Raw genomic sequence first — 22,193 nt, forward strand, 5'->3', positions numbered from 1 at the left:
CCTTTATGAATGTGGTAGACCCTTTGGTTGTCTTTGACACCCAGTCTGTAACACCTAAGGAGTATTCAGTCAGTACGTGGCTCATTGTTTTGTACCCTTTTGATCTCCAGTGAGTCCCATGCAAAAAAGCAGGAATGGTGGTGACAGTGGACCGGGAGTGAAACCCTGTGTGGCTGCTGTTCTCCCTTTAGGCCAGGCCTAAACGTGTCAAGCTACTGGCTGCTTTGACCTGTGGAGGGACTGCTTGTCAAAGTGGCCTACCTATAAGTGCAACCTAGTCTATAGAAACCCCTGAAAGGAGAGCACCCAGAAGTCTTAAGGGTGGTGCAGCCCAATTGCCGAGGTGGTATATAAGAAAAGCATTGTTTGAGTGGGTGGAGCTGCAGCCACCCTTCACTGTTCTGAACTGAATGTGACTTTGGGCCAGGCTCCCATTCTAATAAACAAATACCCCACCCTCAAGATAATTTGGCACTAAGTGGGCAAGTGGTGTCTGTATTGTTGGGGTAAACAACTGTTTTCGATCCCTTCTGTAATACTAAAATGCCTTTGACACAGAAAGCAAGCGCACATGCCTTTTGTTCCCAGCACACTTTTTGTAATACAGCCCCAGGAGGCAATCTTCAATTAATCAATCAGTTTTTGTAAAGCGTCAACTACTCACCCGTGAGGGTCACAAGGCACTGGTGGTGGGTCTGGGCCTCATTCGAAGAGCAATGTTTTGAGGTTCTTCCTGAAGATGGTGAGAGATGGGTTTTGTCTGACATGCGGGGGTAGGTTGTTCCAGCTCTTAGTTGTGCTATATGCGAAAGATCTTCCTCCAGTGGTGGTTATCCAGATGTGTGGGATGGTGTAGGAAGTTGGTTCTGTATGCACTATTTCAAAGTAAGGAATAGTATGCACAGTGTCCAAGGGTTCCCCTTAGAGGTAAGATAGTGGCAAAAAGAGATAATACTAATGCTCTATTTTGTGGTAGTGTGGTCGAGCAGTAGGGTTATCAAAGGAGTAGTGTTAAGCATTTGTTGTACATACACAGGCAATAAATGAGGAACACACACTCAGACAATTCCAGGCCAATAGGTTTTTGTATAGAAAAATATATTTTCTTAGTTTATTTTAAGAACCACAGGTTCAAGATTTACATCTAATACTTCAAATGAAAGGTATTGCAGGTAGGTACTTTAGGAACTTTGAATTATCAAAATAGCATATACAGTTTTCACATAAATCACATATAGCTATTTTAAAACTAGACACTGCAATTTTCAACAGTTCCTGGGGGGAGTAAGAGTTTGTTAGTTTTTGCAGGTAAGTAAACCACCTACGGGGTTCAAGTTTGGTGCCAAGGTAGCCCACTGTTGGGGGGTTCAGAGCAACCCCAAAGTTACCACACCAGCAGCTCAGGGCCGGTCAGGTGCAGAGGTCAAAGTGGTGCCCAAAACGCAAAGGCTTCAATGGAGAAGGGGGTGCCCTGGTTCCAGTCTGCCAGCAGGTAAGTACCCGCGTCTTCGGAGGGCAGACCAGGGGGTTTTGTAGGGCACCGGGGGGGAACACAAGTCCACACAGAAAGTACACCCTCAGCGTCACGGGGCGGCCTGGTGCAGTGTGCAAACAAGTGTCTGGTTTTCAATAGAAAGCAATGGGAGACCAAGGGGTCTATTCAGCGATGCAGGCAAGGGGGGGGGGGGGGGGGGGCGCTCCTCTGCGTAGCCACCACCTGGGCAAGGGAGAGGGCCACCTGGGGGTCGCTTCTGCACTGGAGGTCGGATCCTTCAGGTCCTGGGGGCTGCGGGTGCAGTGTCCCTACCAGGCGTCGGGTTCGTAGGAGCAGGCAGTCGTGGTCAGGGGGAGCCTCGGGATTCCCTCTGCAGGCGTCGCTGTGGGGGCTCAGGGGGGGTCAACTCTGGCTACTCATAGTCTCGCAGTCTCCGGGGAGTCCTCCCTGAATTGTTTGTTCTCCACAAGTCGAGCCGGGGGCGTCGGGTGCAGAGTGCCAAGTCTCACGCTTCCGAGTTGTTTCAAAGTTGCTTCTTTGTTGCAAAGTTGCAGTCTTTGGTGAACAGAGCCGCTGTCCTTGGGAGTTCTTGGTCCTTCTAGATGCAGGGCAGTCCTCTGAGGCTTCAGAGGTCGCTGGTCCCTGTGGAAAGCGTCGCTGGAGCAGTGTCTTTAGAAGTGGGGAGACAGGCCGGTAGAGCTGGGGCCAAAGCAGTTGGTGTCTCCGTCTTCTCTGCAGGGTTTTTTAGCTCAGCAGTCCTCTTCTTCTTAGGTTGCAGGAATCTGAGTTCCTAGGTTCAGGGGAGCCCCTAAATACAGAATTTAGGGGTGTGTTTAGGTCTGGGAAGGCAGTAGCCAATGGCTACTAGCCCTGAGGGTGGCTACACCCTCTTTGTGCCTCCTCCCAAGGGGAGGGGGTCGCATTCCTATCCCTATTGGGGGAATCCTCCATCTGCAAGATGGAGGATTTCTAAAAGTTAGTCACCTCAGCTCAGGACACCTTAGGGGCTGTCCTGACTGGCCAGTGACTCCTCCTTGTTTTTCTCATTATCTCCTCTGGCCTTGCTGCCATAAGTGGGGCCCTGGCCGGAGGGGGCGGGCAACTCCACTAGCTGGAGTGCCCTGGGGTGCTGTAACAAAGGTGGTGAGCCTTTGAGGCTCACCGCCAGGTGTTACAGTTCCTGCAGGGGGAGGTGTGAAACACCTCCACCCAGTACAGGCTTTGTTACTAGCCACAGAGTGAAAAAGGCACTCTCCCCATGTGGCCAGCAACATGTCTGGTGTGTGGCAGGCTGCTAAAACTAGTCAGCCTATACGGATAGTCAGTTAAGGTTTCAGGGGGCACCTCTAAGGTGCCCTCTGGGGTGTATGTTACAATAAAATGTACACTGGCATCAGTGTGCATTTATTGTGCTTAGAAGTTTGATACCAAACTTCCCAGTTTTCAGTGTAGCCATTATGGTGCTGTGGAGTTCGTTTTTGACAGACTCCCAGACCATATACTCTTATGGCTACCCTGCACTTACAATGTCTAAGGTTTTGCTTAGACACTGTAGGGGCATAGTGCTCATGCACTTATGCCCTCACCTATGGTATAGTGCACCCTGCCTTAGGGCTGTAAGGCCTGCTAGAGGGGTGACTTATCTATACTTCATAGGCAGTGTGAGGCTGGCATGGCACCCTGAGGGGAGTGCCATGTCGACTTAGTCGTTTTATCCCCACTAGCACACACAAGCTGGCAAGCAGTGTGTCTGTGCTGAGTGAGGGGTCCCCAGGGTGGCATAAGACATGCTGCAGCCCTTAGAGACCTTCCTGGCATCAGGGCCCTTGGTACCAGTTACAAGGGACTTACCTGGATGCCAGGGTGTGCCAATTGTGGAAACAAAAGTACAGGTTAGGGAAAGAACACTGGTGCTGGGGCCTGGTTAGCAGGCCTCAGCACACTTTCAAATCAAAACTTAGCATCAGCAAAGGCAAAAAGTCAGGGGGTAACCATGCCAAGGAGGCATTTCCTTACAGATGGTAGCTAGTACCTGCTGGGTGGAGCTGAGGGGTCTGGTGGGGGTTATGGAAGGAGATGCGATGGTTCAGGTAGGCCGGTCCAATGTTGTGCAGAGCCTTGTAGGTGTGGGTGAGTAGTTTGAAGTTGATTCGCTTTGCTACTGGGAGCCAATGGAGGGTTCTCAGGTTGTGGGAGTTGTTCTTGACGGGGGAGTTTCAGGGTGAGTCTTGTTGCGGCATTTTGGATGAATTGTAGTTTCCTGATGTTCTTTGTTGTGGTGCCAGCGCAGAGTGCGTTGCTGTAGTTGAGCTTGCTAGTTACTAGGGTGTGGGTGATTATTTTGCGGCAGTCGACCGGAATCCATTTGAAGACTTTGCAGAGTTGGCGAAGGGAATGCCAGCAGGAAGAGGTGACTGCATTTACCTGTTAGGTCATAGATAGGAAGGAGTTGAGGATGATTCCTAGGTTGTGGGTGTGGTCAGTTGGATTAGGTGGTGTGCTGAGCAATGTGGGCCACCTGGAGTAATCCCAGGCTGAGGTGGAGTTTCCAAAGATGATTAGCTCGGTCTTGTCTAAGTTGAGCTTGAGGCAACTCTCCCTCATCCAGGCGGCGACTGCTTTCATCCCGGTGTGAAAGAGGGATATGATGAGGTGTGTGTCATCGGCTTATGACACAATGTTCTTTTTGTGGTCTCGGACGATGGCTGCCAGTGGGGCCGTGCTTATGTTGAAGAACGTTGGGCTCAGGAAGGATCCCTGAAGGACTCTGCAGCGGACTTCTATTGGTTTGGATATGAAGGGTGGGAGCCTGACTTTGTCTTCTTCCTGTGAGGAAGGAGTGGAGCCATTGCAATGCTTTTCCGTGGATTCCTGCTTCGTGGACTCTGGTGCATATTGTGCTGTGGGAGACCGTGTTGAGGGCTGCTGAAAGGTCGAGAGTGCTGCAGTGTGTCAGCGGTCGAGGCGTGTGCAAATGTAATCGGCTACAAAAAGAGTTCTCTGTGCTGTGGTTGCTGTGGAATCCAGACTGAGAGGTATCCAGAGAGGAGTTGTCCTCAAGGAATTGTCGCAGCTGCAAGTTTATGGCTTTTTTTCAGGACTTTGGCTGGGTAGGGTAGCAGCTCGATGGGTCAAACGTTCTTGAGCTCCGATGGGTTGGCTGTGGGTTTCTTCAGGAGGGGTCAGACTTCTGCATCTTTCCAATCTTGGGGGAAGGTAGTTGTGATGGAGAAGTTTAGCGTCTTGCAGAGTTCTGGGGTGGTGGATGCACTGGCTCTGTTGTAGATGTGGTGAGGACAGGGGTCTGTTGGAGCTCCAGAGTGAATTCTGTTCATGATGAATTCTGTCTCTTCTGTGGTGAGCGTGGACCAGCTGTGGATGGTTTGGGTGGATTCTGGGGGGCTGGGTCGATTGTAGGTTCTGACGATGGGTGCGTTCTGCAGGGGGAAGCTGTCATAGATGTCCTTAATCTTGCGGTGGAAGAAAGTGGCCAGTTTGTCACAGTGGTCTTGCAATGGTGGAATGTTGGTGGCTTCAGAGGGAGGATTTTTGAATACCAAGAAGAGTTCTCTTGTGTTGTGCGGAGAGGTGTTGATGTGTTTATGGAGTGCAGCTTTTTTTACGTTCTTGATACCGTTGGTGATGGGTGGCAATAGCGGCTGTGAAAGAGTTGAGGTCTTAGCTGGTTTTGCTGTTTCTCCATTTCTTCTCTAGGTGCCGGCAGGTGCGTTTGGATTCTTGGAGTTTGGCTTCGAACCAGCTGACTTTCTTTGGACGCACTTGACCGAAGTTGATGGGGGGGGGGGGGGTGTAAGGAGTTGCCGCATTCAGTGATCCAGGTGTTGAGGTTGCCATACTGTGTCGTCGTCGGTGGGGGTGATTTGGCAAGGGTTGTGGTGAGTTGCTCGTCTGTGATTCCATTCCATTTCCTGTGGGTGGGGGGGCCTGGAACGCGGAGGCGGCTGTTGGGTGCGGTGATGGCAAAGTGTATGCAGTGATGCTCTGTCCAGTCAGGAGTGGAGGTATTGTTGAAGGTGATCCGGTTGTTTGAGGTAAAAATGGGGTCTAGTGTGTGTCCTGCGTGGTGATCAGTTGCTTGAGGGTGGCGAGATTGTAGAGTAGGGAAGTGGTATTTTGGTCATTGCGGTCTTCGAGGTGGAAATTCAAGTCTCCCAGGAGGAGGTAGACGCCAGGGCGTGGGGGAAGGCAACATCTACAATGGTGTTGAAGGCTGAGGGGGTGGGGAGGGGGCAGGCGGTCTGTAGACTAGGGTGCTGTGGAAGCAGGAGTTGAGTGGCGTGGATCAGGAAGTGTATGTGTTCCATTGTTGTGCAGTGTTCCTCCGTGTTGACCATGATGCGGAGTGAGGACATGTGTACGATGGCTAGTCCTCTGCCCGGACAGAAGGGTCGGTCCTTCCTCACGAAGTTGTAGCCATATGGGATTGCGATGTCCGGTCTGGAGGTAGGGTTGGTCCAGGTTAAGAAAGCGATGTCTGAACGGGTGGAGTCGATCAGGTCCCAGAGATTGGTGCTGTGCTGTGCTGTTCTTCTGGAGGGAGCAGATATTCGGGATGAGGTTGTGGCAGGCATCAGCGGTTTCAGGTTTGGAGTATTCCGGTTGTCTGTTGTTCCTGAAACTGATGTTACAGTTCCAGCAGGAAAAAGGCCCGTGGGTGTCCTTAGGAGATGCGGTGCAACATGCACTGAGACGTCCGGTGTTAAGGCAGTGGATGGTCTTTGTGTCATATTGGAGGGTGGCCAGGGAATGGCTTGTCTGAGATCCAGGGGTTCTGGTGCTGGGCACTGCCTTTAAGGAGAAGGAGAAGGAGGTGGGGGAAGGGGGGTCTGGTCAGCTAGGAGGGTGGGAAAAGTGCTTTGTGGGGAGGGGGGGCAGGGGGGGGGGGTCAAGGGGGTAGGACTGCAAGGGCAGTAGTGCCACGAAGGTCAGAAAGTCAGGTCAGGGAAAAAAAGAGAAAAGACAGAATAAAAGAAAAGACGAAGTCAAAAAACCTAGGTAAAAGGTAGAAGTAAAAAGCAGGAGTAAGGAGAGAGACGAAAGATACTTGTGGATGGCCAGTAGGCCACCAGGGATGAGGCTCTGGCAGGAGCCTGTGGGTGGAGGAGGGCCTTGGACAGAGTCAGGCAGACTCAGTTTGGTCCCAGAGGCAGAGGTGGCAGCAGCAGCAGCAGCAGCAGCAGCAGCAGCAGGAGGAGCTGGGAGGGCAACAGACGCTGGCCAGAAGGTCAGTGGAGTCAAACCTTTTGCCATTGGTCCTGTGATTGGAGTAGGCCAACACGATTACAGAGTCATTAAAACCATCTCTCTGGTCTTTCAGGAGCAGGAAATGCAAAAAGCATGAGTTGCAGTTGGTACCTAGTTTCTAGTGAGCCACATCCTGATTTATTCTTCTTGGATCAGTGACTTCTTCCGGTCCTTTGGATGCTTCTGCCACTGGAAAAACATTCGACTTGTAGTTTTGGGGATACTGCTCCCTGAAACGAGCATCGCCAAAAGCAATACGTCTCGCTTAGCTTTACAAGTATTTTTTTCTTCTTACCTATGCTGTACAGCATGACAAAAAAGCAAAAAAATACCCAAAAAACTAATGTTTATTCGGCTGCATATTTCTGTAGGCCCGTGCGTGCATCAGTCACCTCGGCTGCATCCGCCTACTAAATGACGAGGTCGCCATTTTTTTTTTTTTTTTTTTTTTTTTTTTTTTAACCAATCCACTATGACAGATACCACTTGGCTAAAGAAATACATTAAAAAAAAAAAACAGTTCTAAAGCACATTTGCTAAAGCGAGGTTGCCTGTCAGCAAAGAGGACCTGCTGGGTGTGCAAAAAAAAAAGATTAAAATAATAATAAAGAAATTTGAAGGGCTGCGAGAGAAGGGAGAGCAATGATGTAACGGTTGGGGGAAGCAACAGAGTGGACGGGGTGAAGGGGAAAAGCAGCAGACAAGGGACAGCAACATGGGGCATGTGGGCAGGTTGTTTCTGCTGGAAGAAGAACACGGAGGAGAGAGCTTGAAAACGCATGCATTCTCAAGAAGTGCCTTACTACAAAGAAAGGGGGGAGTTCCTTAAAAGTGAACTGTGGAAGGATACAAGTCAGACAGTGAAAAGGATAATAAAGAGGTTATTGTCCAGGGGAAATATGAACACAAGAAGAGAAAAGCAAGCCATTGAGTAAGAAGCAAGCAAATGGGTATTAAGAAAGTCAACCAAATTGTAAGCAGTAGGCAGCCTGTAAGCCCACTAGATTTTTGATAAGCCTTCAGTAGGTCTTTTGCAGTTAGGCAGCTTGCACTGCCAGGTAGGTGAGACCTAAAAAGGCATCTTAGGACCAACCGAGCGACGGCTGGCTCACTTCTCAATCAGGTCCTTACATAAAAAGGTACTGCCAAGTCCGGTCATTAACTGGTGGTCCTACTCCAGTGACACACAAATTTAATGGACCACTGGGCTGCCAGGGCATCATCATCAACACCTGAACAGCAATTGATTTTGCTGCCTGATGTCTCATATCTTTACATGGCATATTGCACTGTACATCTTTTTAGTGGTGACGTCTTTTTTATTTTAAACCTGTTCTATTTTTAGGCATGACACATGTTATTTCAACTAAGATACCATGTGATAGTGAAGACTAATTTTGGGAAATCTTGACCCAGGAGCAGTTTCCCTTGTCAACCTTGAGGTTCTCTTTTATCTGAGTTGAACCCAAGGATCCAGGCTCTTTTCAAGATCCCATAATTCGCCCCAAAACTCCATATTGAAAACATTCCCATAAAAGAATCGGTCTTTTGTGTGTAAATAGTCTTTTCACTTAACTATTTGCTCATCTGATAATATCCCCTTTTTGGCCTTGAAGAACTAACTGTGGAGTGATGATATTGAATGTTATGTGCTGTTTAATATTTTACCTGTATTTCCATCCTGCTTCTCCTCCTCCTGGAGTGAACCTTTGCTTCTTGACTCTGTTGATTGTACCCTTAGAGACAGATGCTCAAAAGGAGTATCTTAGTCATCCAACTGGGGTACACTAATATTGTGTCCTTTAAACACTAGTGGTAAGCAACAGAATTTGCCAAGGATTTCGCCCAATAACTACTGATTGCCTGGATTCAAAGAAAAAGCCCTTCAGCATGCTAAGGGCTACTTCACCAGTGAGATGACTATTACTGAACAGTTCTCGAACTTGTTCTTTCCTTTCAGATAATCATGATATATTGTCATTGAAACTGTACCAGTTAACTGTGGAGCGTACACTCTCTGAGGATCAGGCTGACAAGGAAGTGTTCATACCCAGCGTCGACAACATGAAACTGCCTGGTTGTAAGTCGTGTCTTTGGGAAATGTGGAAGGCCGTGTGGGAGCCCTTTTATATGAAAGCCAGAGTATAAAACGTCCTGCAGTGTCTCTCTCCCCCAATTGAGGCCTGCAGTTTCACCACTTTATTGATCATCTAAGGATATTTGTATCTTGGCATTTTGCAGCGTATGCTATATATATATATACTTCCATCTAGTGGTTGCGTCCAGAAGTGCTATGAAGGGTGGGCAGCTGATTGGGTGTGTGTGGGGGTGGGGGGGGGTGGAGGATGAGGAGTCTCCCAATTGCCACTGCTGCAGTGCACCTCCCCACAAAACCAGTAAGTAAAGTGATGATGAACGGAGACTTTGAGTGTTTGGACGAGAGGAGCCAATAGGTGGGTTGGAAAGGAGATTATATGTGTTCGATGGCATGTGTAGCTGCAGATACACATGTTGTGCATAGCCCGCCATCTGGTGTTGGGTCGGAGTGTTACAAGTTGTTTTTCTTCGAAGAAGTCTTTCGAGTCACGAGACCGAGGGACTCCTCCTCTTTTGCTTCCATTGCGCATGGGCGTCGACTCCATCTTCGATTGTTTTCTTTACGCCATCGGGTTCGGACGTGTTCCTTTTCGCTCCGGGTTTCGGAACGGAAAGATAGTTAAAAATTCGGAAAATTACGTCGGTATTGTTGCGTTCGGGATCGGGTTAGATAGAATCGACAGCGAATCGTGAAGAGCTCCTGTAGCCCTTCGGGGTAATTTCGATCCCCCGTCGGGGCCTGGTCGGCCAGACCGCGTGTAACATCGAAGCTGATGGAACGGACCCCGTTCCGATTCTGTCCTAAATGCCACAACAAATACCCATATACAGACCAACATTTGGTCTGTAACCTGTGCCTGTCGCCCGAGCCGAGGAAGAAACTTGTGAGGCCTGTCGTGCGTTTCGATCCCGAAAAACGCTCCGTGACCGGCGAGCCAGAAGATTACAGATGGCGTCCACGCCGACAGGACACTGAGAGTTCGAGGAACAAGGAGAAGAGGAAGCCTTCTCTATCCATGAATCGGACTCTGAGGAATTCGACGTCCACGAAACAGTGAGTAAGACGTCGAAGCCAGCACACAAGAAAACAGACAAGGCCCAGGGGACGCCACTGCCAACAGGCCATGGCTCAACCCATAAAGTCGGTGACCGCCCATCGGCACCGAAAAAGGCCGAACTAGTGCCGAGATCGTCCGACTCGGGTTGAGACACAGGCACGCAGCAATCTCGGGACCGAGAAAGTGCTGCCGACAAAGATCAACGCCGAGACAGCGGAGCCGAAGCTGCTCGACGCAGAGACAGCGGCACCGAGGAGGATCGACGCCGAGAAGTTTCGACTCCAAAAAAGAGAAAAGTCGCCTCAGAGCTGAAAAAGAGTAAGGACATAGTTTCGGTGCCGAAACGACCGGCAACCGAGCAAACTACCAGCTCCTATTCAGAGGAGCAATCACTGTCCTCTCAATTGCGCAGACATAGATTCGAGGACGAGTTACAATCCACTGAAGTGGACCACACTCAAAAGCGGATCTTTATACAGAGTGGAACAGGGAAGATCAGCACCCTTCCCCCTATTAGGAGAAAAAGTAGACTTGAGTTCCAAACACAGGAACAAGCACCACAAACAAAAGTGGTGAAGAAGGTAACTCCGCCACCCTCTCCTCCACCTGTAACTCACATATCACCGGCACAGACTCCGTCACACTCACCGGCTCACACCACCATGAGCCAAGATGACCAGGACGCTTGGGACCTATACGACGCCCCAGTGTCAGACAACAGTCCGGAGACGTATCCTTCCAAGCCCTCACCACCAGAGGACAGCACAGCGTATTCACAGGTGGTAGCTAGGGCAGCAGAGTTCCATAACGTGTCGCTACACTCGGAACCTGTCGAGGATGACTTCCTTTTCAACACCCTCTCCTCCACCCATAGCACCTACCAGAGCCTGCCTATGCTCCCAGGAATGCTAAGGCACGCAAAGCAAATCTTCAAAGAGCCTGTCAAGAGTAGAGCAATAACACCAAGGGTGGAAAAGAAATATAAAGCACCGCCCACAGACCCTGCTTTCATCACCTCACAACTGCCACCAGATTCAGTTGTAGTAGGGGCAGCTCGCAAGAGAGCCAACTCTCACACATCAGGCGATGCACCACCCCCGGATAAAGAAAGCCGCAAGTTCGACGCAGCCGGAAAAAGGGTCGCAGTACAAGCTGCAAACCAGTGGCGCATCGCTAACTCTCAAGCGCTCCTAGCGCGATATGACAGAGCCCATTGGGACGAGATGCAGCACCTCATCGAGCATCTACCCAAAGATTTACAATAAAGGGCGAAACAGGTGGTTGAGGAGGGACAAAACATCTCCAATAACCAAATACGCTCCTCTATGGATGCAGCGGACACAGCTGCAAGAACAATTAACACAGCAGTAACCATAAGAAGACACGCGTGGTTACGAACATCTGGCTTTAAACCGGAGATACAGCAAGCGGTGCTCAATATGCCATTCAATGAGCAACAATTGTTCGGACCTGAAGTTGACACTGCAATTGAGAAGCTAAAAAAGGACACTGACACTGCCAAGGCCATGGGCGCACTCTATTCCCCGCAGGGCAGAGGCACTTTCGGCACCTTCCGCAAAACAACCTTCAGAGGGGGGTTTCGGGGTCAGGCCACACAAGCCAGTACATCACATTCAACACCGTCTACCTACCAGGGACAGTACCAAAGGGGAGGTTTTCGGGGCCAGTACAGAGGAGGACAATTCCCTAGAAACGGGAAAATTTCAAAGCCCAAAAACACCTACAACCAAACAGTGACTCACAGGTCACTCATCCCCTCCACACAACACCAGTGGGGGGAAGAATAAGTCAGTATTACCAATCTTGGGAGGAAATAACAACAGACACTTGGGTCTTAGCAATTATCCAACATGGTTATTGCATAGAATTTCTCAAAATCCCTCCAAACATACCACCAAAAACACAGAATATATCAAAACAGCATTCAGACCTTCTGGAAATAGAAGTTCAAGCATTACTGCAAAAGAACGCAATAGAACTGGTACCAGGTACACAAATAAATACAGGAGTTTACTCACTGTACTTTCTAATACCAAAAAAGGACAAAACACTGAGACCAATCCTAGATCTCAGAACACTAAACACCTACATCAAATCAGAACACTTTCACATGGTCACGCTACAAGAAGTGTTACCATTGCTAAAGCAACAAGACTACATGACAACCTTGGATCTCAAAGACGCATATTTCCACATACCGGTACATCCCTCGCACAGGAAATACCTAAGGTTCGTATTCAAAGGAATACATTACCAATTCAAAGTATTGCCGTTCGGTATAACAACCGCACCAAGAGTCTTTACAAAATGCCTAGCAGTAGTAGCTGCACACATCAGAAGGCAGCAAATACACGTATTCCCGTATCTAGACGATTGGCTAATCAAGACCAACTCACTGACAAAGTGTTCACACCACACAGATCAGGCCATACAAACCCTCTACAAACTCGGTTTCTCCGTCAACTATGCATGCAAAATCACACATTCTGCCGTGCAAAGTACAGCAATACCTAGGAGCAACAATGGACACAACAAGGGGAATAGCCACTCCAAGTCCACAAAGGGTTCAAAATTTCCTAAAAGTTATACAAACCATGTATCCAACACAAAAAATACAGGCAAAGATGGTATTACAACTCCTAGGCATGATGTCCTCATGCATAGCCATTGTCCCGAACACAAGACTGCTCATGAGGCCCTTACAACAGTGCCTAGCATCACAATGGTCACAAGCACAGGGTCACCTTCTAGATCTGGTGTTGATAAACCGCCAAACATACATCTCGCTTCTATGGTGGAACAGTATAAATTTAAACAAAGGGCGGCCTTTCCAAGACCCAGTGCCACAATACGTGATGACAACAGATGCTTCCATGACAGGGTGGGGAGCACACCTCAATCAACACAGCATCCAAGGACAATGGGACGTACATCAAACAAAGCTGCATATAAATCACCTCGAACTGCTAGCAGTTTTCCTAGCGTTAAAAGCATTCCAACCCATCATAACCCACAAGTACATTCTTGTCAAAACAGACAACATGACAACAATGTATTATCTAAACAAACAGGGGGGGGGACACACTCGACACAGCTGTGCCTTCTGGCACAAAAAATATGGCAATGGGCAATTCACAACCACATTCGCCTAATAGCACAGTTTATTCCAGGGATCCAGAATCAACTTGCAGACAATCTCTCTCGAGATCACCAACAGGTCCACGAATGGGAAATTCACCCCCAAATTCTAAACACTTACTTCAAACTTTGGGGAACACCTCAAATAGACTTATTTGCAACAAAGGAGAACGCAAAATGCCAAAACTTCGCATCCAGATACCCACACAGGCAGTCTCAAGGCAATGCCCTATGGATGAACTGGTCAGGGATATTTGCGTACGCTTTTCCCCCTCTCCCTCTCCTTCCATATCTAGTAAACAAATTGAGTCAAAACAAACTCAAACTCATACTGATAGCACCAACATGGGCAAGGCAACCTTGGTACACAACACTGCTAGACCTATCAGTAGTACCCCACGTCAAGTTGCCCAACAGGCCAGATCTGTTAACACAACACAAACAACAGATCAGGCATCCAAACCCAGCATCGCTGAATCTAGCAATCTGGCTCCTGAAATCCTGGAATTCGGACACTTAAACCTCACACAAGAATGTATGGAAGTCATAAAGCAAGCTAGAAGACCATCCACTAGACACTGCTATGCAAGCAAATGGAAAAGGTTTGTTTGCTACTGCCATCATAATCAAATTCAACCATTACACGCATCTCCAAAGGATGTAGTGGGTTACTTACTACACTTACAAAAATCGAACCTGGCCTTCTCTTCCATTAAAATACACCTTGCAGCAATATCTGCATACCTGCAGATTACCCATTCAACTTCACTATTTAGGATACCTGTCATTAAAGCATTTATGGAAGGCCTCAAAAGAATTATACCACCAAGGACACCACCCGTTCCTTCATGGAACCTCAACATCGTCTTAACAAGACTCATGGGTCCACCTTTTGAACCCATGCATTCTTGCGAAATACAATTCCTAACCTGGAAAGCTGCATTTCTCATAGCCATCACATCTCTAAGAAGAGTAAGTGAAATTCAGGCGTTTACAATACAAGAACCTTTTATCCAAATACACAAAAATAAGGTAGTCCTAAGAACCAATCCTAAATTTCTACCAAAGGTTATTTCACCGTTCCACTTAAATCAAACGGTAGAACTACCAGTGTTCTTCCCACAGCCAGACTCGGTAGCTGAAAGGGCACTACATACATTAGACATCAGAAGAGCACTAATGTACTACATTGACCGAACAAAAGACATCAGAAAAACTAAACAACTGTTTATTGCATTCCAAAAACCTCATACAGGAAACCCAATATCAAAACAAGGTATAGCCAGATGGATAGTTAAATGCATCCAAATCTGCTACCTTAAAGCAAAAAGGGAGCTGCCCATTACACCAAGGGCACACTCAACCCGAAAGAAAGGCGCTAGCATGGCCTTCCTAGGGAATATTCCAATGCACGAGATATGTAAGGCAGCCACATGGTCTACGCCTCACACATTTACTAAGCACTACTGTGTAGACGTGCTGTCCGCACAACAAGCCACAGTAGGTCAAGCCGTACTAAGAACTTTATTTCAGACTACTTCCACTCCTACAGGCTGAGCCACCGCTTTTGGGGAGATAACTGCTTACTAGTCTATGCACAACATGTGTATCTGCAGCTACACATGCCATCGAACTGAAAATGTCACTTACCCAGTGTACATCTGTTTGTGGCATTAGTCGCTGCAGATTCACATGTGCCCACCCGCCTCCCCGGGAGCCTGTAGCCGTTTGGAAGTTATCTTCAACTTTGTACATTTGTAAATATATTATTTAAACCTTAATTGGTACATACTTATTCACTCCATTGCATGGGCACTATTACTAACACACACAACTCCTACCTCACCCTCTGCGGGGAAAACAATCGAAGATGGAGTCGACGCCCATGCGCAATGGAAGCAAAAGAGGAGGAGTCCCTCGGTCTCGTGACTCGAAAGACTTCTTCGAAGCAAAACAACTTGTAACACTCCGACCCAAAAACCAGATGGCGGGCTATGCACAACATGTGAATCTGCAGCGACTAATGCCACGAACCGATGTACACTGGGTAAGTGACATTTTCATTTTCATGCAGAGGGCACTTTGTGCTACAGGATTAATCCTGTAAGGTAAGTGGAAGCAAGCTAGTAACCCTCTGTCCCTAGTTAGGACAGCAGCACTCACTAATTTCATTCCTTCCCCTTTTGAAGTAAGGGTGTGAAGCGCAGCCTAGGGAGTAAAACATTCTCTGGTCACATGACTGCATTGCTCGTCTCGTTTCAATTCGCTATGGAATGGTTGTAGAATGAGATCCCGTCTGCTAGTGTTGTGGGTTTTTTTTTTTTTTTTTTTTTTTACTACTCATTTTGTTCTTTCTAGTGAAGATTCAGCATGCACTGTGGAATCACATCTCTGCTAGGACAATCTTTCAGTAGAAATGCTATATGGAGTTTCCAGCTCACTCTTCTGCTCACGGGCTGGAAAGTTGGACTTGCAAGCTGCCCATAATGGGAGATACAGGTCCAGTTATGTCTAAAACATGGCCTGGCATCTGTTCTTTGTACAGATCCAGGATGCGTTAGAAAGAAGTTATTTCCACTCCCATGAATTATTGCTCCCACTGCCCCCTTTGCTTTTTAGGTCAGCTGTCGGCTTGACGTGTTACACCCAGAGAGGTATTACTCTCTCACCTCATGCTGGTAGCTATTTTACTTAAGACTCCCTGTCCCAAGAAGTAATTTCATTGGAATCCATGATAAAATGTTTTACATCTGAGAAGTACACTCAATCATCACACTGTCACATTTAATTCTTCATATCCTGTATTCTATACAGAAAGTGGTTGATTTTTGCTACTACTACTACTCCGCGCTGGTAGAGATTATAGGCCAGCATTTAAATTGATAAAAAGCCTTTGTGTATGCCGTATCTGTAAACAACCTTTAGGATGCCTTGGTATACTGAAACAAGGCCTATTGGGTTTTCCAATGCTAGTTTCACAATGTGCTGCTTACTCGTTCATCCTGAACCACCACCAGATTTAAAAGATGGTTTCTGATGTCAAGTGGCCGTGCAGATGTTGTGATGGTGTTAGGGGCTCATCTGGGATAGTTTGTGAGGCTTAGGACGGGCATAAGGCATGAGATTCCGATGACCGGGTTGCCCAAAGTTTGTGCACGAGGGCAGATTTTAAGGATATAAACACAAGATTTACTTGCAATTTACATAGTGGTTACTCTGAAAATCTCTGGAGGCTCGGGTCTTCCTGAACGAATATTGGTTAGCCCTATTCAGAACTGTGTGCAGTAATTTCTTGAGGGTAGGTGTGGTGGATATGGCTCCAGGGGTTGTTCTGTGGGAGCCTCCTTAAAATGTGCTTTGGAGGTAAAGAACGGTGTTCCATTTGTCACTTTGTTTTTGTTTTTTTTCTCTTCCTACAGTGGACATCCCAGAGGAGCCTATGAGTGGCTTTACCCTCTTCCTCATCATATTCTTCTCTTTGGTGGGCCTGGTGTTTGCTTCAGTGATTGGTGTCATCATGTACAACAAGTGGCAGGACAAGAGCCGGAAGCGCTTTTATTGAAAGCCCTCAAAGATCTGCGATGAATTGTAGTGTGATAACCAGCAGGCCTCCCAAGGCCCAAGGGAACCCTAGTGCGGTCACTGGCTAGACTGTCCTTCAGCACCTCTGATTCTGGCACTGTTTAAGTGTACTTAAACACCTCACACATTTGAATGCTAATATTGACTGTGTCTCCTCCGCACCATCCAGGATGACACAAAAGGAGCCACCCACCATATGCGGCCGTTTACCATTGTGACTCGGACAGCTGATGGCAGAAAAGAGAGGTGTGGTAAAATCCAAGGATATTGTGTCGGCTGGGTAGATTGAGAGATGGGGAAAGGGGAAAAAATGGACAGTCCCCAAAACCAAGATGGTATAACTGGTTGCTGCATGTCTTCTGTTCAGCACTTCTTGCTGTTGGAAGCCTACACTGGATTCTGGTATAATTTCTACACCAATGAAAAAGAAACTCTCAACTAATACTAGATATACAATTTTTCGTTTTCTTGTAAAAGGGCAAGGGCAAAATGAATCGAATCTTATGTCACTCTACCCAACGTCAAGATTTGGCAAATATGAAATTCCATGCCCATTCCAGAATTATTTAATGGTACTAACATGTCAGTCAAACCTTGCACTGTATCATTTCAGTTTTCTCCCGTTCTAACTTTCAGGGCCACTTTCCCAGAGTTAAATATGAGTTTCTTATTAAATTCCAAAAACGTGGTATGGTTTGACTGACATTAATTTGCTGCCAACCCGTCAATCTAATCAGCCCATATAGCCTTCTGCCCCCTCATATTGCCCTGCCATGAAGGCCAAGAACACAGGCCTTTTCAGTGCTAAACAGTAAGAGCCACGCAATTTCGTAGCACATTTTTTTTCTGCCTGTGTTGCTGTACATCAGACGTTAGGCAAGTCCGAATTGGGTAATCTTGTGCGCTAATTGTAGTAGCAGCTGCCCTGCCTCAGACGTGTGGTCATTAAATTAAAAGAGCTGTGTCCTTTTGTGAAATAGCGCTTCCTGCTCAGCTTGATACTTAGCCTAGCATCCTCTCCTAACCTACTCTTCATGTGTTCGACAAGTTCCTGACACGTTCATGTGAAGTGTCTGAAATTGCTTGCCTGTGTAGACGTCTGAGCATTCTGCCCTATTTTCTCAGCTTTCAGCCAGGAACTGCTTCCTTCCGTTCACAGCTGTCTGCCATAACTCATGGGTGTGTGGAGAGTACTCAGTTTAGCATTTATAGAAGCAAAGCTCTGCGGTATACACCTGTCTGCTTTGATCTCGCAGAAGGTCTCCTTTCTCCCAGGAGTATTTTACTCACCTTTACCTTCTGGTCTGGAAGAGGCTTATTGTTAAAGTTTGGATTTCCTTATCTCCTGTTCAGCCTTATTTCTTTCCAAGGTGTGCGCCCTTCCCCCCCCCCCCCCCCCCCCCCCACCCCCCCAACATGGCAAGGTCTGGCCACCTTCTAGCCTGTCTCATACACCATAATCTCAGTCTCTCATATGCCATAATCTTCTTGCCCATTCTTTTATGTCTTTTGATCTGAAGCATCTTTCACGCCCCATTTCTCTAGTCCCGGTATCTAGGGGCCAACATGATCCCTTTCTTCTTGATTTTGACCTTTTTAATCTGACTAGTCACCAAGGCGCATTGAAGTTGGCAGCTGATGAACTAGATAAGTTTCCTGTGTGTACGCTTCTACCTCTTCCCAAACTGAGTTGGTTTCCTAGTTCATAAATTGCTTATACTGTGCCTTCTCACTTTGTTCCATAGGAAGTCCTTGCTTTTAAGTGGTGGTGGGGGCCTTAATGTGTTAATGTGTCTGGGTTTTAGACAAAGGGTTATGGGTGGACAATCTGTGTGAGGATTATGTTTTTAGACGTTGCTGGGGGAGATGGGGGGGGGGGGTGAGAATGCCCACGCATTGGTGAACTGAGCAAGGTGTTTTTATTATTGTAGAGTTTCTCGTTCTTTCAGTCGGCTTTTTTTTTTTTTTTTTTTTTTTACAAATTTCCATTACACTGGATTTGGAGTTTACTGTCTAGAATAGGCCCTGGCCCTGTTTGCGAATGCACGGGGTCTTTGAATGCAGTCAAGCTTGGATTGTCTAGTGAGCTCACAACCTTGATGAATTGGAGGGATTTACATGTCCTCTGCTGCCTTCACTGGGCTCTTTTGGATTGTAAGACTACTGGACTAACCTGTTTTAGCTGCTACTGCCTGGCTCGAGGATATAGTAAAAAGAGATCCACTGATGATTGCAAAGAAGCATTTTCAAAGTTCTTAGAAATAGAGCTGCTAACAGTGGTCTGGCAACCATCCCTTGCCGGTTCCTGATTTTGCATTACCCGGTGTAGGGTTATAATGCTGCCTCTTGCTGTGATCCTATGATGTTGTCACTGGTGCCGACCCAAAGGCCGAAAGAATAATCCTTACCTTGAGCCCTGGCTCATCCTTTGTCCCTGCACAGTGGGACAAGCTGCTTTTGCTGATTGAAAAGTACTGTGCTGCACTGAGCCCACAATGAAGCTGCACTACACTGCCTTATGTTGTGTGTTTTGGACTGAAATGGTGCGAAAAGTGTGTGCCCCCTATGGAGAAAGGAGAAACGTGTGCCATTAGGGTACTGGATGATGTACGAGTTGGTAGTGCCATACCGGACTACGGCTCCACTTTTTAGTGAATCTTCACTTTCCTTTGGAGGAGTGGGATGGAGTATTCTTGTTTTGCCTTGTCACTGTTTTTAATCTCATCAGAGGGGCTAGTTGAAATGGTTCTGTTTTTTCTACTGTGTTCAACTGCATGTTGTATACTGCCTTGGCCTCAACCAAATCCCATCCAAAGAACACCCAGTGATTTCTCCATCAGCGGCCTGTCTAGTTGTAATATCATCGGACCAAATGGAAGGACGCCTGTCCACTTCCCTAAGACTGCGTTCACGAGTCAGGGGTATACAGTATCGATGCCAGATTTTCATGATAACCACTGACCTTGTAAATGAGTTGTACTTGGATTCACTGTATGGAAATGTATCTTGTGTCGATATCTCAATTATCTGGCATGAACGGTACTCGCCTGGTACTTTGTTGGACACACCTTGGTCCAATATTTGTGCACTGTATAATCCCTAGAACTGGCCGTGAGACACGCAACTCTTGTGACAGCAGTTTCGACTTCATAGAGTGGATGTAACATTATTTGAATGTTAGTTCATGATCTTAGTGTTTGTGTGGGGTCGGGGGATTGCTTCATGGGAGGAAGTAAACACTGTAGTAGGATGGCATTATAGATCCTTCCTTTTTTTTTTTCTTTCAGACACTGACCAAACTGGTAATTTTCTAAAACGCCTAATTAACCCTCTGGTTATGATGTAACCGCCCTTACGTAGGCGCAGTATTGTTTGGTCTGGCTCCACGCTGTATCACTTGAAGAGGATAAACCAAGCTCTTTGGTATTAAGATCATCTGAGATCTCTCTGAAAGGAACTGTATCTTGCATGTGAAGCAATCGTCTGTTCCTCAGCCGAGGATGATGATGCAGCATTTAGGGTTGTCTTTTTTTTTTTTTTTTTTTTTTTTTTTTTTTTTTTTTTTTTTTTTTACTGAAGCAAGCCTTTGAAAACTATTTTCGTTGTTTCCTGTGAGGGGGTAGTAGTGTTTTTTTTTTTTTCTTCCTTCTCTGCGGGTGAATGCATGTCTGTGTAATAAACGCTTCCTATCACCATGTACCGCATTGAATTTTTCCTTTACTTTTATTAAAAATGTAAACACTTTATTGTACACAACACTAAACACTGCATAGAAAAAGATGATTAACATTGGAAACCAATAAAAACCAGAGCTCTGCAGCCCCCTTTAACTGGAAAAAAGAGTCCAAATGCCTCTATTTTGACTAGACGCTAGAATTAATTTAACTCCAAATCTTTTCTCAAAGGGCCTGAATTAATATCTGGAAATCCCAACATTAACAACTGCATAAGCAAACACAGTTCTTTCTAAGAAGCAGCTCAAAGGCCACACAGTGCGGCCGTGGTTAGATGAAAAGAAACAATATGTGGTGATGCCAAAGAAAACTCTGACACAAGACCGTTGATAACTCTTCTTCCCCAGAATCTCTTTATGGGACCAAATGATGTGTAGTAAGGTTACCTCCTCGGCGTTACATTAGAAGTACTCTCCACTTGGGGCCAGTCCCATCTTGTATCACAAACGCCTGTTGTAATATGACCTGTGCATTATTTTATGTTGTATCAACCAAAAGTTGGCCCTGGTTGCCACTTCCCTGGGAAGACTGGGTGCGTCTTTCTGATGAGTGTCTCCTAGTGCTCCCATGTTTCGTACCCGTTTTTCTGAATCACTGCAGATGTCTGGGGTGTGGTTTCTGAGTGTTTTGCGAATAAGAGCTACTTTATATTAGGTCTTGCCTACGTAGAACTTTTAGGTGTCGAAGACCTATTGTAGACGGTACCAACATTTAGATTATTGGACCAGTTTACTTCTTACCATTGGTTAGCTTTCTTGTCATTCGGGATTTGTTATGCAATAGCTTGCTTTCCTCTTCTTGTTTGCCCCTCCCCTGGAGCATAGCTTTGATAGGATGACCTGTGTCCTGCATATAAGTTCATGCTTAACTCGCTTAGCTATCTTATTGGCATACTGACAAATAGCGTTTGTTATCTTTGGCTTAATAAGTGTGACATGCAGATATTTCGCCAGTGTGTGATGTTTATATTGAGAGAAGGACCTAAGTGAACAAAGTTTATTTGCCAACTCTGGTTGAGTGAGGATTGTTGGAGTGAGAGGTATGCAAAGCTCATGGTGTAAGAAACGTTTCGTTTTTTTCACCATGCATCTGATATTTCGAATGGTACAGCAACAGAAATCGTGGTGTGGGGGGGAGAGAGACTTCCTTTCTACAGTGAACGTTAAACATGATATATAAACTTTGGAGGGGGAGCACAATAAATGAAAATGTGAAATGGTTCCTTATGGATGATTTGTTCAGAGTGTGGGGCAGTGGAAAGCAGAAAACATTTAATATAATTTTCCATCCGTGCACATACGCACCTTCAAAAGCCCACATTCTAAGTGATACCTGTTTTCATTTTTAGCTAATGAAGCTTTGTTTTGGGGAATTGTATTCTTGTTTTTATCATAATTGTAACATTAAAAATTAAAGTGTGCAACCTACTGCTAGCCAAAATACTAAAAGTGGCGCTTAGCTTGGGGGCACATTGTGTTGCTCTTGGTCTACATCACCAAGAGACCCCATCATGCAAGCCGCTCTGAGCCCCGCTTTAGGACGCTGGCCTGGTTTGTAGTGGATGCCTTGGGTATTTACACTGGGTCCAGTTATCCCTTATTAGTGATATGTTGTAGTGTTCTAGCAGCTTAGGCTGATAGAGGTTGCTATAGCAGAGCAGCTTAGGCTGAACTAGGAGACATGCAAAGCTCCTGCAATACCACTTACAGTTACACAGTACTTATACACAAGTAAAGACAATACTGTGTTAACAAAAATAAAAGTAGTTTATTTGGGTGACTGTAGGAAAGTACCATCTTGCCT

General features: G+C 46.6%; 1 protein-coding gene across 2 annotated transcripts in view; it reads left to right on the forward strand.

Moving 5' to 3' along the window:
- Nucleotides 1–17,344, forward strand: part of LMAN2L (lectin, mannose binding 2 like) — an 89,459-nt gene extending 72,115 nt beyond the window's left edge. The window contains exons 8-9 of one of the 2 annotated variants that reach the window (XM_069214404.1): nucleotides 8,721–8,840; nucleotides 16,494–17,344. In XM_069214404.1, coding sequence (XP_069070505.1) covers nucleotides 8,721–8,840; nucleotides 16,494–16,636 — 263 coding nt within the window. In that variant the 3' untranslated portion in view covers nucleotides 16,637–17,344. The remainder of the gene's footprint in view (nucleotides 1–8,720; nucleotides 8,841–16,493) is intronic. The other variant, XM_069214405.1, reaches the window with a different exon arrangement.
- The last annotated feature ends 4,849 nt before the right edge of the window (nucleotides 17,345–22,193 follow it).

The sequence above is a fragment of the Pleurodeles waltl genome, chromosome 11, assembly GCF_031143425.1.
Source record: "Pleurodeles waltl isolate 20211129_DDA chromosome 11, aPleWal1.hap1.20221129, whole genome shotgun sequence".
Lineage (NCBI taxonomy): Eukaryota > Metazoa > Chordata > Amphibia > Caudata > Salamandridae > Pleurodeles > Pleurodeles waltl.